The 15905-nt window shown below is 41.9% G+C and overlaps 1 protein-coding gene across 1 annotated transcript; it reads right to left on the bottom strand.

Annotated features, from left to right (window-relative positions):
- Positions 1-1031: 1031 nt before the first annotated feature.
- On the bottom strand, positions 1032-7989 carry MARVELD2 (MARVEL domain containing 2). Its single transcript, XM_064439231.1, has 6 exons — positions 6676-7989; positions 5425-5457; positions 4674-4810; positions 3654-3825; positions 3180-3230; positions 1032-2231 (listed from the first exon to the last, which is right to left on the bottom strand). The coding sequence occupies exons 1-6, from the start codon at positions 7789-7791 to the stop codon at positions 2115-2117; spliced, it is 1626 nt and encodes a 541-aa protein (XP_064295301.1). The 5' UTR covers positions 7792-7989; the 3' UTR covers positions 1032-2114.
- Positions 7990-15905: the final 7916 nt, after the last annotated feature.

Raw genomic sequence — 15905 nt, 5'->3', positions numbered from 1 at the left:
AAGGGAGCCTGGAGCTGGGTCTCAGTGTCCTATGGGAGGAAGGCCTATTAAGGGTGCAGACTGTTAACCTCCAAAGAAAACATCAATCAGCTTCTTTTTAGCACTTTATAAGCATCAGTTGATCCTTAAATTTGGATTAATAATCTTCTCCTGGTACTGATACAATGCTCAGAACTCCCACTGAGAAAAAAAATTAGAAACCTGGGTATACAGTGAGAGGTCATTTAGATTGTAAGGATTAGGACAAGGACCTCTCTTACAAAGAGAAGTTTAACAAATATGCAGCACAACACATAGAAAACACTTGGCCCAGCTCCTTTATAAGGTAGTGAGGTTTCCTCCTCCTTGAAAAGAACAGAAACTTGAACCAGAGAGAAAGGCAGCTTAAAAGAGAGGGAGAACAAGGGATAGCACGGACTTTCATCTGACTTCAGACTGATTAAAACATTGAGACATCTCCCAGGTGGATGACACTGAGGGCTTTCAAATGAAGAGGTACCAAGTTTTCAAACTCTCTGTGTTCCCATGGTGTCTTGTGTTACTTACTTCACCAAAACTCTTGGAATTATGTGGCTGATAAAATTGGAATGCCAACATTACAAATATGAAAGTGGGTTTGTAGCCATCAGGATTGCAGTGAGAATGATAAGGGCTCAAAAATCAGAAGGGATGTAACTGACAGCAAGGTATATTAATGGATTTCCAGTACTGAAAAACAGAGGTAGTACTAACATTGCTGTTCTGAACTGGAAACAGCTTTCCTGATGTCTTGCCTGTAAATTAAGGCAAAAGTTGAAAACTCTTTTAAAGAAAAAAAAATCATCACTAATAAAAATTTGAAATAACCCTAATCAGACACCATTTTGTAACAAAATGCCTTTACAAGCAGTAGAATAACATGGCTACACTGGAGGTTTTTTTCCAAATTAAAAATATATTTCAGAACAGACAAATTGCAGCTATAGAAAACTGTACAAAGAAACTACTGATGCTTCTAACAATTTCAGTAAGTAAAAAAGTAAACAAAGATGTGAAAAAGGATACAAAGAAAATTTACTGGCTTATGAAAACATTTGCATATACAAGCCTATCCCCAAGGTAAAAATACAAAAATATATATTGAATTTATGCAGCTGTGCTCTGGAAAGCATGTCTATTAAAACATTTTACCTGACTTTATAAAGGATACAAATAATTTATACTTTGAGAATTAATTTTGCTGTAGTTGCTCTCTGAATGCCAAGTTAAGAAACAGCTGCTGCCTAGAGAAAAAGTCCTGTTACTTCCTGATGAGGAATGAAGTGTTTTGCCTTTACACCCATGGATTCCTACTAAGATGACCCAGGAAAGGTATGCAGAGTATACTGGCCTACAGCAACACTAATGGAACACTAACATGAGTCTCATCCTGTACCTCTATTCCTTTGCATAAATTTGTTGCATCACCTCTGAAGAGGGAAATTAAAAAGAAAACCCAAACCAAGTAACAAAACCCCAACACAACCCACCCCTCTCCCCACATGTACTATGGTTGCTTAAATAGGAAGTTATTTTGTATCTCTTATTGGGTGAAATTCCAGATAATTTCTGACATAGAGTGGAGCATTTGGAAATACAATACAAAAAGTCTTACTAAACTGACTTTTGACTTGCTGAAATTGTTCAATATGTCTAAGCACTCCACCAAACCCCAGTCAGGAAGAACAGCTCAACACTTTCTGATATCATTAAGATGTCACCTATAAATAAAATCTGAAATCTTAACAGCATTTCTGTGCAAACTTTTGACATGGTATTTAGAACTGCTTTCCCTGGTTGGCTTTGCAAGTTTGCAAATACGGTATTTTCAAACAAAGTATTGACATTTAAGAGGCCAGGCTGCATGCTATCTAATTAAAACAGAATGTTTAGTTAGTTTCTAAACTTTGATAACTTCATTACATTGATTTAAAACTCAATCTGCATACAAAACCTATCAGTAATGTACATCTAAAAAAGTGACAAAGTGATTAAGCAATCCCCATAGGTGTACTGTTCTGAAAGTAAATAAATAGCTTAAAATATGCATATCAATTTAAAAAACAGAAAATAGTATCCACAAATTGAAGGCATAGCTAAGTTTCTACATTCCAACTCATAACTTTATCATAGTCCTGAATTCGTTGTTTTATGTGTGAAAGCTTATTCTTAAGGTATTCACAACGGTCCTTTTTCTCCAGAAACGCAGGATCCTGCCAAAGATATGACAAAGCTTTACATTAATACATTACACTTCCAAACTATTCCAAGAATAGTGTATTATGAGTTACATTGTTCATTAAGGACAGTATATAAATATTCTCCAAAATGACACTCTTTTTCCCTGGCCACAATTTCTTATTTCCTGCTTCTCCTTCCTTCATGAAGGGCTGCAAAAAGAAGATCTGCTTCTGTATGATGTAGTTACTTAGTAAACAGAGCAGTTTTTGAACAGAAATCTGCAGATATAAATGACATGCTACTACATAATTCAGACTTTATAAGGTGTCTTGTGGTATGTCTAATAAATCCCTACCCCAAAAAAACCAATGAAGTTTAACTAAATGGACACAAAATTTGAATTCCATGGTGGGGGGGATGTGTGTGGGGGGAAGGTATTTGTAATGCATTATGTTTTTAATGGAACACAGGTACACATTTGCTGCCTTTAAAAATGATGAAGGGGAACTTCTTGAATTACACTGAAGATGACTTTTTGAGAGTCTAAGTTCCATACTACATGAAAATATGAAACTTTTTTTCAACGGTAAGACTATGTTTTCTGTTTGTCAACTTATCCATTGGCCATGTCAGTCAGTGAATATAAATGAACTGGTTCTCAAAAAATAACCAGTCTTCTGGATGCAGAAAGCTAAGAGATGAGACATACTCTCAGAAGATGAAAATGCTTAAATGTTTTGGGTCCCCCCCACCACCATATCTGGCTAATGGAATCATTACTCTCAAAGCAGGTTGTTGACATGAGTGGAGTGGGTTGTGTCCTACCTTCACCAAAGTTTTAAAAGATAATATATACAAAGCCCTTTAGTAGCTACAGATACCCTGAACTAGCAAATTGTACCCAGTATCAGAAATGTTAGCTATTTACACTCTTTGCTATTCATTAGATTCACTAGCAATGTAAAGCTGAAAACACTCACATTTTTCTTCTTCTTGTATTCTTGCAGAACTTTTGATATCCTTTCCTGTTCCTAATAAGAGAGACGACACATTTTTGAACACTGAGTGTTCTCCATATTTCCATGTAAATTCTACAAAACACTCATCAGGAAAATTCTCATTTGATCAATCTGTTCTAGTTGTAACCGTTTTAGCTGTAAATCTTGAGAAACAATGAGAATACATTAACTCTAACTCACTCAAACTTGAAAGCTACTAGCATTAAAAAAACCCAAACCACCCCAAACCAAAAAACGCAACCCAGGAACACATGTATACCACTTAATCGTAACTTGGTATCCTTGACTGATGACCAAACAAGAAATAACATATTTGGGGAGACCTTCCCTCCAAGTTGCCACCAGCATTACAAGGCATTATACCCTAGCCAGAGACAGCCAGAGACTGCCTAATACCACACCTGTTTTCCACAAGCCCATTTCACAGGTACTTACATAAATGCTTTCAGGATGGTGAGGAAGCTGTCTCATCAATGCATCCAGCTCATCAAACTTTTTTAATACAGCATGAACTTCCACAGACAGTTCTTTATACTCAGCAAACTGATCATTGAATACTGCCTTGTACCGGTCTCGCATTTCATTTGTTTGAATTGCCGGGTATTTCCTTAAAAAAATTATAAATTTCAAGGACCAGTTTTAGAGATAGGATGTTAAACACATGGACCCTTCACCTTGACAGTGTATTTCTGTATTGTTTGCTAGTTTCATAACCTGCTGAACTTTGCACTGAAATCACAGGATGACAGAACGGTTGAGCCTGGAAGGGACGTCTGGAGGTCATCGGTCCAAACCCCTGCTCAAGCAGCACCACGTACAACTGGTTGCCCAGGGCTGAGTCCAGACATCTTTTGGATACCTCCAAGGATGGAGACTCCATCATCTCTCTGGGCAACCTATGCTAACCCTCACCGTGAAAGAGATTTTCCTAATATACAAGTGGAACCTCCTGTGTTTCAGTTTGTGCCCTAGTCTATGGCAAAAAGTATAAAAATTAATTTATGCTTTCATACTTCACTGTGAAAAGGCCTACCCTTTAAGAGTGAGCATGTTATAGATTTAGAATTAAGGAAGTACAAGGGTAGTAAAATTTTAGGGGCTAAAAAGACATAATTTCCTATATATTTTTATCTTTATCTAAGTTGTCTGTGTGGTGGTCTTCTGTTCCTTTGGCAGTTATTGTACTTGCTAGATTATAACATTCTGTGGTAACATTTGAGGTTTGGGTGGGTTTTTTAAAATTTAAAGAGTCTCTATTTATATAATTACTGGTTCTATGCCATTAATACCAGCCCCCATTCTCTCTATTTTTAATATTGCTTAATAAAGCATTATGAGTCCCCATAGCACATGCATGGCAGAGAAACTGCGAGTGTATAGTATGAGAAATGCTAAGTGGAAAACATCATTCAAGTATTCTCCCTTAAGTTTCTTCATCAAAGTCCCATCACTTACGCTATGTAGTCTGGCATCACTATAGGTTTAGGAATGTGGCCTGCAGGTATATGACCATTAAGTAGTTCTGGTTTTCTTTCCACTGATTTAAGCTGCCTGTAAGTGGCCTCTTCCCTTGGCCTGTCATCACTTTCATCCTGTTTTAAAAGAAAAAAAAAAAGTAGTTCTTAATGAAGTCATTTTTACTTCAAATGCAATATACATAAAACAGAAAATACTCAACTCGTTTGAAGACAGACATACAAGTATTGCACAGCAGAAGCAAATCATAGATATTTCTTACAACCCTTACTGTAAGTAGAAAATTAGTAAACAGTTACAGTAATGTTTCTCACACAGTATACATCTTCAGTGTGTCCTAACAGTGGTACCAGTGACAGATAAATACTTCTTGGGGCTTGGAAAGATTTGACTTGTATATCTTAAAAACATAATTTAAGGAAGTTTCCTTCGATATCCATCTAATTTGTGAAAGAACAGGAATCACTAGGTTCTCTGGAGTTCCCTTTTCCCGTGGTTTCCTATTGCAGAATTTATACCTTGGTCCAGAAATAAAAGCATGAGCAATCTTGTTGGAACACATAAAAAAGGATCCTGATCCAGTACTGAAGCAACAGAGAAATCAGGGGTAGGAAATTCACAGTATCTTAACAGGAGACATCTAATAAATAGGTCAATCAAAATATTTGCAAGAAAAAGAAAAACAGTTTGGAAATACCAGTAAACAGAAAAATACATTCCTATTTCCTACCTTCTTTTCTGGAAAAGAGGACTGTGTTTTCATCTATGAAAAAATGAAAAGAACTGTAAGGTTTATTTTCAGCAATAGTATAGTATGCAAAAGCACAGACTCTTAAAATCTAAACTTTTTCAAAATCATGCTGTACAGGGAATTACATTTTTGTTTAGATATGAAGAAATTTAGCATAAGGAATATTTTCAGATCCTATGATTTAAAGACCATTTAAGAATGCTGGAACAAAAACAACCACCCAAAACCCAGACAAGAGGATCTTCCAGAGCGTTAGGTGTAAGGAACAGCTTGCAGGAAATACTCCATCCACTTCCCAGTCTCCTTTATTATTTCACATTCCAGCCCGTATTAACTCACAGACACTCACTCCGCAGCCTAATTCATTACCCAGAAAACACAACAGTGCGCTGTTAGCGCAATGAGCTAACTCCGTAAGTTAGGCTTACGTAGGCTTCACATACTTGAATTTTTATGCTATATTAACTTTTATTAGTTTTAAAAGGTTTTTTTTTCTGGTGGTGTTTTCATGTGAAAAAGGCTTTATACAAATTACTTTGAATTCTCCAGTTGAAAGTGGTAAGTGTCTGCCATTACAGTTTATCATTAACCAGGCGAGCACTGAATACTTCTGGTAAGGGCAAGGTCAGCAGCAATGCAAAATACTTGATGTGAGAAAGATGAAGTTGATTAAAACCTCGTCAATTCTGTTATTACTATCATTTTGTGATATCTATTGTAAGGAAAACTGAAAAGACATGAAAAGGTAGCTTGGAGTTTTGCTTGCAAAGTAAAAAAATGAATATTTCACGTTTTCATGGTCATTCACACTAGCACTTAATGTGCCAAAAGCAGAGTCTTCAAAAAAATGCTCGGTTGCTTTAAGCCCAACCCTACCAAACAGCAGGACAAGCATATTGTTCATGTCTTCCTTTGTTTGGAAAATACACACCAGGAAGTAGCTCATCAACTGACGCAGGAAGACTGTGGAGTATTACAAAGAGAACAGAGCCAGCTCCTTACAAAAGTGAATTAAAAAAAGAAAAAAAGTCCAAGAATTTGGATGAGACACCTTAGAAAAGCCTTTCATTTGGTGATCTCTGATACTGTTAACTGGTGAAAGTTCACCCTCAAAGCTACAGACCTGCTGCTGAGCAGACACCTGACAAGACTCTACTGCACAGAAGGTTCTTACAACTGCTCCCCATCGCTCCATAGCCAGTAGATGCACAACGATAACCGACAGCTTACCTCTCGCTCCATTAATTCCCGGTGCCTCCTAGCTCCTTCATGCCTCCACAGCTTTAGAGAAACCACTGCACTGATTAGATAGATGATCACCGTGACAAACAAGAAGATGATTGCTGCTGTCTGACCTCCCTCTACGCGGCAAAAAGATGCATTTATCGGTGTCTTAAAGAACTGGTAATAGCAGAGCCCACCTCGGTTGGTATCATTTACATACACTATGGCAGCTGACATGTACAGGAAGAACAAGGCCACGTTAATGCCGAACTCGGTCAGGGGCCACCAGTTGGAATCGAGGAGGATAGTCCGGTAGTACATCGACATGCCCAGCACCAGCAGCACTATCGTGACTATCCACGCCATACCCGCCACCACCAGGATGAAGGGCGTTTTGGGTCCGCTGTAGGAGTAGCCTCCATAGGCACTGCCGGCGCCGTAGCCGTAGGGCTGCGAGTACCCGAACATGTTGTACCACTCGTTATCCTTGTGCACGTAAGCCGTGACGCAGGCGAAGACGGCGGCGCCCAGCAGCAGCTCGGCCACGCAGAGGATCCTGAGCAGGCCGGCCCAGGACTTCATGTAGGCGTAGCGCAGGTGGTAGGCCTCCACCCGCTCGCTGTACGTCTGGCCGCTGGCAGCGCCGCGCTCCAGCGACCCGCAGGGCTCCCCGGGCAGCATGGCTTCGGCCTCCTTACGCGAGTCGTAGCTCCCGCCCGACCCTCCGTAAGCATCCGTGTAGGAGCCAGGCACCGAGCTGGGCTCCGGCCGCCGAGGAGCCGGGGAGGCCGGCGGCGAGCACTCCACCCCGTCCGAGACGTACCTGATGTCGGAGGCCGTGCTCTCCCAGCTGGAGCCCTGGTTACGCCTCCCTTTGAAGAAGTTCTTCCATGAGTCCGGGATGAACCGCCGGACCGGCTTGAGGTCGGCCGGCCCGCTCAAGCCGGGGCTGCCGGCCCCGGTGGAGGCGTCGGGGCCGAAAGGGGGCTGCAGGGGGAGCGGGGGCGGCGGCCACGGGGCGGCGGCCTCCGCGTCCCGGGGCAGCGGCGAACCCGGGCCGGCCCCACGGGGCAGCAGCGACCTGCCGGCCCGCCCGCCCTCCGAGCCGCCGCTCCGCGACATGGCTGGCGCCCAGCCCGGCCTCAGGCGCTCCAAGGCGCCGCTCGGCCGCCCCGCATTCACCCGACGGCAGCGAGTCCAAAGGGCGGCCGGCGCCGGGCGGAGGGAAGGGGACGGTCCCGGCGAAGAAGGCGTCGGCGCCAATCCCGGCAGCGGCCGGCTCCTGCCCCGCCGCCGCCCTCCGCACCTGCACCTGCGCCGCCCCGCCCCGCCGGCCTCCCGCCTTCCTGCTGGCCTGAGTCACGGCGGCTCCTGAGGGAAGGACGGAGGGAGGGAGGGAGGGAGGGAGGGAGGGCGGGCGGGCGGGCGGGCGTCCGGTTACCGGGAGACTCTGAGGTGCGGAAAAGTCTCTTCCCGCAAGTGAAACCGGTCGTCTGGTGCCGTTACCGAACGCGGGGTGATGCGTTACCCGGCAGGTTACGGGAGAAACGGGCACCTGCGCCATTACCTTCTCTGGGTCCCCTACGGGGAGAGGGGCGATGGGGAATTCTGGTGGTTGAATTTTACCCCTCATAAATGATGGAAGTGTTTTCAAAAACGGAGTCCATGATTATCTGTCGTACGACATGTATTCAATTCGTAGTTTTTAATGTTTTACTTATGTTTCATTTATATTTCCTGTTCACAGGACAAACCTGTGGCAGAGTTCAAAAAAGCATTAATAAAGTAGCAGTTTTATTTACATCGTCAGTATGGGATATCAAAACTTTAACATATACAGTACAGTCTATTCTTGCAGAAGCTTCAAACATCAAAACAGAAATTTCTTGAAGGTATAAATTCCCATAAAACCTTCAAAAGCTGACAACTTACCAAATGTAGACTCCAGACACATGCTGTACAAATGCAAAGTAAATAAAAATGTGCTAAACTTAAAAATCATAGAAGGTGATCTTCAGTTGGAAGGGATCCATAAGGATCATCGAGCCCAACTCCTTGCCCCTCACAGGACTGCGTAACGCTAAACCAAACATCAGCACTCCCTGCCACCCTCAGGCTCAGGGGCTTTGGGCTACAGCTGCCAGTTTGTACTGGGTTGGGACCCAGTCTGGATTGGGAGGGGGGCAAGGGGAACCAGACTGTACTGGGACAGGACCTAGGCTGGAACTGGGAGGGAACCCAAGGGATCCAGTTTTATACAAGAGTGACACTACCTACTTACAGTCTCTTTCTAACTGTTAGCCTTGATTTATTGTTACCTCTATTTATAAATATGGATAGCTCTCATGGCTCAGAACAAGCAGGGCATGACTTGTGACTTAATATTCAGCTCCAGTCAGATCCTGCAAAGATAAGGGGAAGCTGAGGACTCTTGTCTTGATTCTGACTTAGCCTTCTAGCCCACCTATATAGCTAAAGGAGTACTTTTGTGCAGACTGCCTGCCTTAGCAAAGGTCTTTGTAGCATATTAATGCAGCTCACACACAGCAAAAGTCTCTGCCCTTCACTGGTGCTCAACTTTTCTGTCAGTAAGAACCCCTTTCAGATTTTCTGGCAGCAGTAACCTCCATTTGCCACCATTAATTCAAGCCTTACACATTCTTGCCTTATATCAGTGCTGTCAGTATTATGTTTTATGGCTTTGACCACATCTTCCAGTTATAGGTATTTATGCCTGTAACTCAACACTATGTAGCTTACCTGAGAACTCACAGAACATATTGATGTTCCACTCAGGTAAAGCTTGAAACAGTACACACCCACCTTATTAATGCAGATATGAAAGGTTTACCAGTATTTAAATGTATGCTGCGGACAAACTTAATGGCATAAGGAAGCCCGCAATTAACTTGCAAAGTCATAAACATTTTGGTTTACAAAATGGCACAAAATTTTGGAAGAAGATAAAAATCAGTGCTGCTACCGAATTTCCAAAGAAGCACTCATTAACATATTTTTGTAGTTCCCTAGGTGTACAACAGCTTCAAAGAAAGCTGTATCAGTTCAATTTTATTCTCACCCAAATCTTTTGGGTTTTTTTGCAAAATGAAAGATTTTACCTGACTCGTGCACTGGACCAGCAGGCCTATGCATAGGTCAGGGAACTAATAGCCTATACAATGGAAGAGAAAGCCGAATGAGGATTAAACCCAAGATTGTAGTTAAAATGTTGCTCCTAACATCTTAACTCTAAGTAGATGTGAACTCAAAAAAGTTTTAGGAGCCAAAACATAAAATTATAAAGCTGCAAGTGAGGGAAAATGTCACATTACAGATGTAGACTAAAGATCCATCTGTATGAAAGGGTTCTTTTCCTTAATTTATTAAGAAAGGAGGTCTTCTTAAAGAAAGTACTTGTCAAGTTTACCTCCTAAGGTATCTTTTCAGTGGTAGCTTCCCAACATCTTGGATAAAAGCGGTCTGAGCTGGGAATAATAATTCCCAGTGTTGTGTTGGGCAAATCACAATGCACACAGAATTAAAGACACTGGAATATAAATAATTCATATGTTTAGTTAAGTGGCCCTGTATATATTTGCATTATTTTGGATACCAAAGCAGTTTTTATAGATTTGAGGTGTTTATCACATTACCATAACGTATTTACAGACTGCCTCCACAGAATAATAAATCACTACTGTCGGCCAACTGTGTATTTATTCTGTAAAGTTATTATTACATAGCCTGCTACATTAGTTACTTTGGATGGTAAAGCCTTTTATGAGGAGTAATTAACATAGCGTAGGTGAGGTGGCTGTCTGAACCATGATTTTTGGATTACATACCATAATCAGTCACCACTTGTGACCAGGTTACCTCATGTTACCCAAATTTTTTAAGTGCACTGCAAATTCTGGTTTTGTTTAATTTATCTGGAAAAGGCTTTTTAAAGCCTTTTGAGCCTGCTGATGTTACTTTAAAGGGATCAGTAAGCAATGAAGGTCTAGTTAATATAGTCTACGGGATTTCCAAAAGGCTTCTCACCAAGTCCCCCTAAAGGCTTTTGAAAGAAAACTTAAGCCTGGAAAGAAGCCTTAAGCCTGAAAGAACCCCTTAATAGTGAAGTCTGATAAATAATTAACAGATTGGAAATGGGGGAGGGGAGTGTGAGTTAACAGTTAACTCCTGCAATGGAGGAAAGTACCAACACAGTTCTGCGGAGATCAGTGCTAGGACCTTGGTTCTCCAGTACATTAATGTAAAAAGGGGGTGAAGAGTGAGACCAGCAACTTTGCTGAAGGTGCTAAGTCGGACAGGCTAGTAAGGATGTCAGCTGTCAGAATAACTGTGCCACAACTTCTTGAGGTGCAATGACAGGCAATAGCACAATGAACTTTAACGTACACAGGTAGCTGAAATCCGTGCAGTACAAAAAGGGAAGAAGGATTCAACATAGAGCAACATGAGGACCCTGACTTACATATTTCTGAAGAATCACATTCACCTCACTTCTAACAAGACAGATACGTATTTAATTCTTTCAGTTAAATATGTTTTTAAAGATGTTCTTTGTGTGGTTTCCAACCAACAAGAAAGCTTGAATCTTGGCTATGTGACTAGAAGCATATTTACGTACTGGCTATACGTGTATACCACATGTGGGTTTACTTTGGCAAAAGGATAGATAATATCGACATTTTGGGGTACAAAAATGTATCATTCTGGTTACTCATAAACAAGTAATCTAGCTGCAAGAGTTACACTGATCTTACCGTGGTTTCTCATTGGGTTTGCCAACATGGCAAGATAAGTCAATAGCTCATTCTGAAGACACTCTGGTGGTAAACAGAAGTTTGAAAAGACATTTTGCAGGAAGACAGTTTTCTTGATACTGTAAGAATTGGGGGTGTGTGTGGACCAAAACACCAGTTAAAAACCTGCTAAACCATAATTAATGTATATATTCAGTACCCTACAAAGCTGCCTGATGACTTTAATGATGACTACACACAAGCTTCTGAAGAATGAGTCCACAACAGAGATAAGCAGCTGAAGTTAACATATACAGATCACAAAACGGTGAACTCCTTCATTTTCGCCTTCACTAGGTATTGAAGTTTCCTGACAATTTTTATCCTTTGATTATATGTTTCACCACCAATGCAGGCCAACATTTTTTTTTCTTGCTAAGCTCTTCAAGAGCATTGATTCAAATGTAAAATATTGCCAAGGGCTTGGTACCTCATGAACGAGCCATTTCTGATAAATGCATAAAACACAACAGCAGTAATTTGTAAAACTTACACGACAATTTAAAGTGGTTTAAACCGCACAAACTTAAACTTACTTTCAGGAATCCTTTGCAGTATTTCAACACTAATTTTGTTTCCGTGAAGGCGGAATTAAGACTCTCCCAGAAGTATGGAGAGAGATTAACTTGGACACAGAGAGCAGACTTTGTCAGAGGCCCCCAATTTTTTTTGCTATTAAAGGAACAATACAAATGTACCTCTTCAAGCAAGCATTTACTTAGAAGTAGCTTATAGTAAACTACAATATTACTGACTCCCCATCTGTTATCTAAATGAAACACCTGAACAGCTAAACACTTTTTGTTATGGTCACCGCTTCTCATTAATCTCTGTTAAATCAAATGTGAGATGGGCCTGTTTGGTGCAGTATGATTTGAGTAGCTGACTTTGAGATGTCATTTGTAGAAGCTGTCAAACTGTTGCCTTTGTTTTCTTCCATGTCTTCTTTGTAACTCTATGTTTTTACACTCCAAGGTTGTTTATTTCAGATTTATAGTCTAGATTTTCTACAGTATGTATGAGCTTTCTATCACCTCCTAGTGGGCTACAGTGAACTTGTCTTGGGTATTCCCAACTACGCCCATTTAATGACATTAAAATCAAACTGATTTTACTGAGAGAAACTTCATATTTTTCCCCATGCACACAAAACAATACAAACTTAGGATGCTAGAAGACATCCTCAGAAGAATTTCATTTCCCCGTTTACAAGTTAAACCCAGAAATGTGGATCACTCCCCTATGAAATACAACAAATACAGCTAATATATGCTAAGTATAGTCCCAGCTCTTCAATTTATCGGCAGCTGTGGCCACTGCAAAGCAAAATCAGAAATTTCATAAGTCCCATACATAAAGTCAGTAGCCTATTTCAGAAATGCTGCAAGTGTAGAGATAAGGGCATAGAGAGATTTAGAGAACTGAGCAATGAACGTATCTCTTCCAAATTAAGGTAAAAGCTTTGATCAGGAAGGACATACTGATAACAAAGCTATCAAGAATATAGGGCATTGCATTAAATTACATCAACACTTACATAACAGGTATCTAATATTGGATTGATTTTAGCTAATTTTGAGGTTATATATAACAGACATAACCCCTCTACATATTCACCTTCAAGAAATATTTGTCCTGCTCCAGAGCAATACATCAAAAATGTTTTTTTTTCACAGCTCACTTTACGGAGCTTTGACAGTGAACAGAATACCTTTACAGTAGAACTGGTCAAAATGCCATTTAACTTTCACCAAAAACATAGGCATTTACCTTCCACTGAAGAAGACTGCTGACTGTTTATTGCACTTCCTATATCACCTGGAAAACCTTGCAGGTCACATCCAGAAAGGTTCGTTTGGGAGTTTAATTCTTATCTTTATTTGACGAGGAAAAGCAACAGTTTACAACATCCAAAGTAATAAGGAAAAGTAGGAAAAGGAAAGTTTGAAAATTATTCTGCATTTTTATCACAGAATGACAGAATGGTTGAGGTTGTCCAGTCCAACCCTACTGCCCAAGCAGAACCACCTAGCGCTGGTTGCCCAGGCCTGTGCCCAGGCGGCTTCTGAATAGCTTCACGGATGGAGACTCCACAGTATCTCTGGGCAACCTGTGCCAGTACTAGGCCACCCTCACAGTAAAAAAGTGTTCCCTGATGTTCAGAGGGAACCTCCTGTGTCAGCTGGTGCCCATTGCCTCTGGTCCTGTCACAGGGCATCACTGGAAAGAGCCTGGCTCTGTCTTCTCTACACCGTAGGGAAGATCCCCCAAGCCTTCTCTTCTCCAGGCTGAACAGTCCCAGCTCTCTCAGCCTTTCCTCGTGTATGAGATGCTCCAGTCCCTCCAACGTCTTGGCCCTTTGTTGGACTCTCTTTTCTGTATGTCCGTGTCTCTCTGGTACTGGGGAGCCCAGAACCCCGCAATACTGTAGATGTGGCCCCAACAGTGCTGAGTACAGGGTTATCCTTTCATCATCTCCTTCCACCTGCTGGCAACATCCCTTCCGATGCAGCCCAGGATAGAGTTAGCCTTCTTTGCCACAAGGTGACACTGCTGGCTCGAGTTTAACTTGAGCCAGGACCTCCAGGTCCTTTTTCGCAAAGCTGCTTTCCAGCTGGGTGGCCCCCACTATGTACTGGTGCCTGGAGTTGTTCTTCTCCAGGTGCAAGATTTTGCACTTCTCCAGGCTGAACTTCATGGTGTTCCTGTCAGCCCATTTCTTCAGCCTGTCCAGGTCCCTCTGGGTGGCAGCACAACTCTGTGGTGCATCAGAGACTCCCCCCCCAGTTCTGTGTCGTCTGCAGACTTGCTGAGGGTACGCTCTGCCCAGCATCCACATCATTAATGGAAGTGTTAAACAGGACCTAGTTCTGACCCCTGCAGCACGTTACTAGTTCCTGGCCTGCAACTGGACTTTGTGCCACTGATCGCCACCCTCTGGGCCTGGCCATTCAATCACTTTTCAGTCCACCTCTCTGTCTGCTCCAGCCCATACATCCAAAGTTTCTCTGTGAAGATCTTATGGGAGACAGTGTCAAAAGCCTTACTGAAGTCCCGGTAGACAATATCCACTGCTCTCATCTCATCTATGAGGCCAGTCATTTCCTTGAAGAATTTTATGGATTTGGTCAAGTATGACTTCCCCTTGGTGAGGCCACATTGCCTACTCTTGATGATGTTGTTCTTGTTGATGTGGCTGGAAATGGTTTCCAGGACTAGCTGCTCCATCATCTTCCCTGTGATCATGGTAACGCTGATGACCTATAGTCCCTAGGTCTTCTTTCTTGCCCTTCTTGAAGACAGGAGTGGCATTTGTTTTCCTCCAGTCCTCGGTTGCTTCCTCCAGTTGTCATGATGGATCAAAGATTGCTGCGAGTGGTCTTGCAGTGACATCTGCCAGCTCCTGCAGTGCTTGTGGGTGCACCCCATTAGGGCCCATGGACTTATCTATGTTGCGTTTGCTTAAGTATTCTCTATCTGATCCTCTTCCACCAAGGGTAAGTCTTTTCTAACCTCAACTATGTTGTGATTCTGTGATCTCTCCAAAAAGCCAGAGAGGCTTTCTAAGCCATCAGAGTCCTACGTGCAGAGAAGTAAGCAGATCACAACCATGTAGCAAAGGCCATTGCAAAAGGAGATCAAGAAGCAGAGACAGTGATCATTATCACAGAAGAGAAAATGAGCAAAGTAGATACTGGCAGGGTTCTGCTTTTTATACCTGTAGAAATGCTGATGTTGGATTTCAGGAAAGAGCAGCTGATAGAGTCTAGTCATAGCAGATACCAACAGCAACACCCCTCACATGGGAACTGTAACTAGCCTTGGTCAAGGAGAACAAGCAGCAGCCTCCAGTCAACAGCCTTCTCTGAGGACATCCTTCCTAAAGCAGCTATCTAGAAAGACCACCACCACCCTTGACACAAATGCTACCAAACAGACTTGTCAACCGGTCATGCTGGTTTGACTCCCCAGAAAAAAAGTTGCATGTTTTACACTCAACACTTCTGTAAAGTGAAGAATGCTGGTATGTAACTTCTAAGGTTTCTCAGAAGAATGTTTGGAAGTTGTAACTTCAGAAAGCCATTTTCCAGTATTCTCATTGTATGTTAAATATATCCACAGAACATTTTGAAGTTGTATTTAAAAAGAATTTTAAAAATCCAACAACCAAGGCAATGTGTCACTTGCTGTCTTTGAAAGGTGTTTCTCTTCTTCCTATACTTGTAATCGAGATAATGTTGACAGAGCCAAAATTGGCCCTTCTCCTCCCTGCCAGCAGGAAGGAGGGTGGCTATAGCACTGGCATTTCATCTTGCACATGCTTGCAGCTGCACAAGTGTAACCTTTGTGCTTCCGTTGGGTTTACCTGAGGAAGGGTTGGAATGTTAATTTGCTGTTGGCATTAAGAGGCACTCATTAGCACTT

Source organism: Phalacrocorax carbo, chromosome Z, assembly GCF_963921805.1.
Source record: "Phalacrocorax carbo chromosome Z, bPhaCar2.1, whole genome shotgun sequence".
NCBI classification, from domain to species: domain Eukaryota; kingdom Metazoa; phylum Chordata; class Aves; order Suliformes; family Phalacrocoracidae; genus Phalacrocorax; species Phalacrocorax carbo.
Note: the sequence above shows the minus strand (reverse complement) of the source record. Positions and strands in the feature narration are given on the sequence as shown.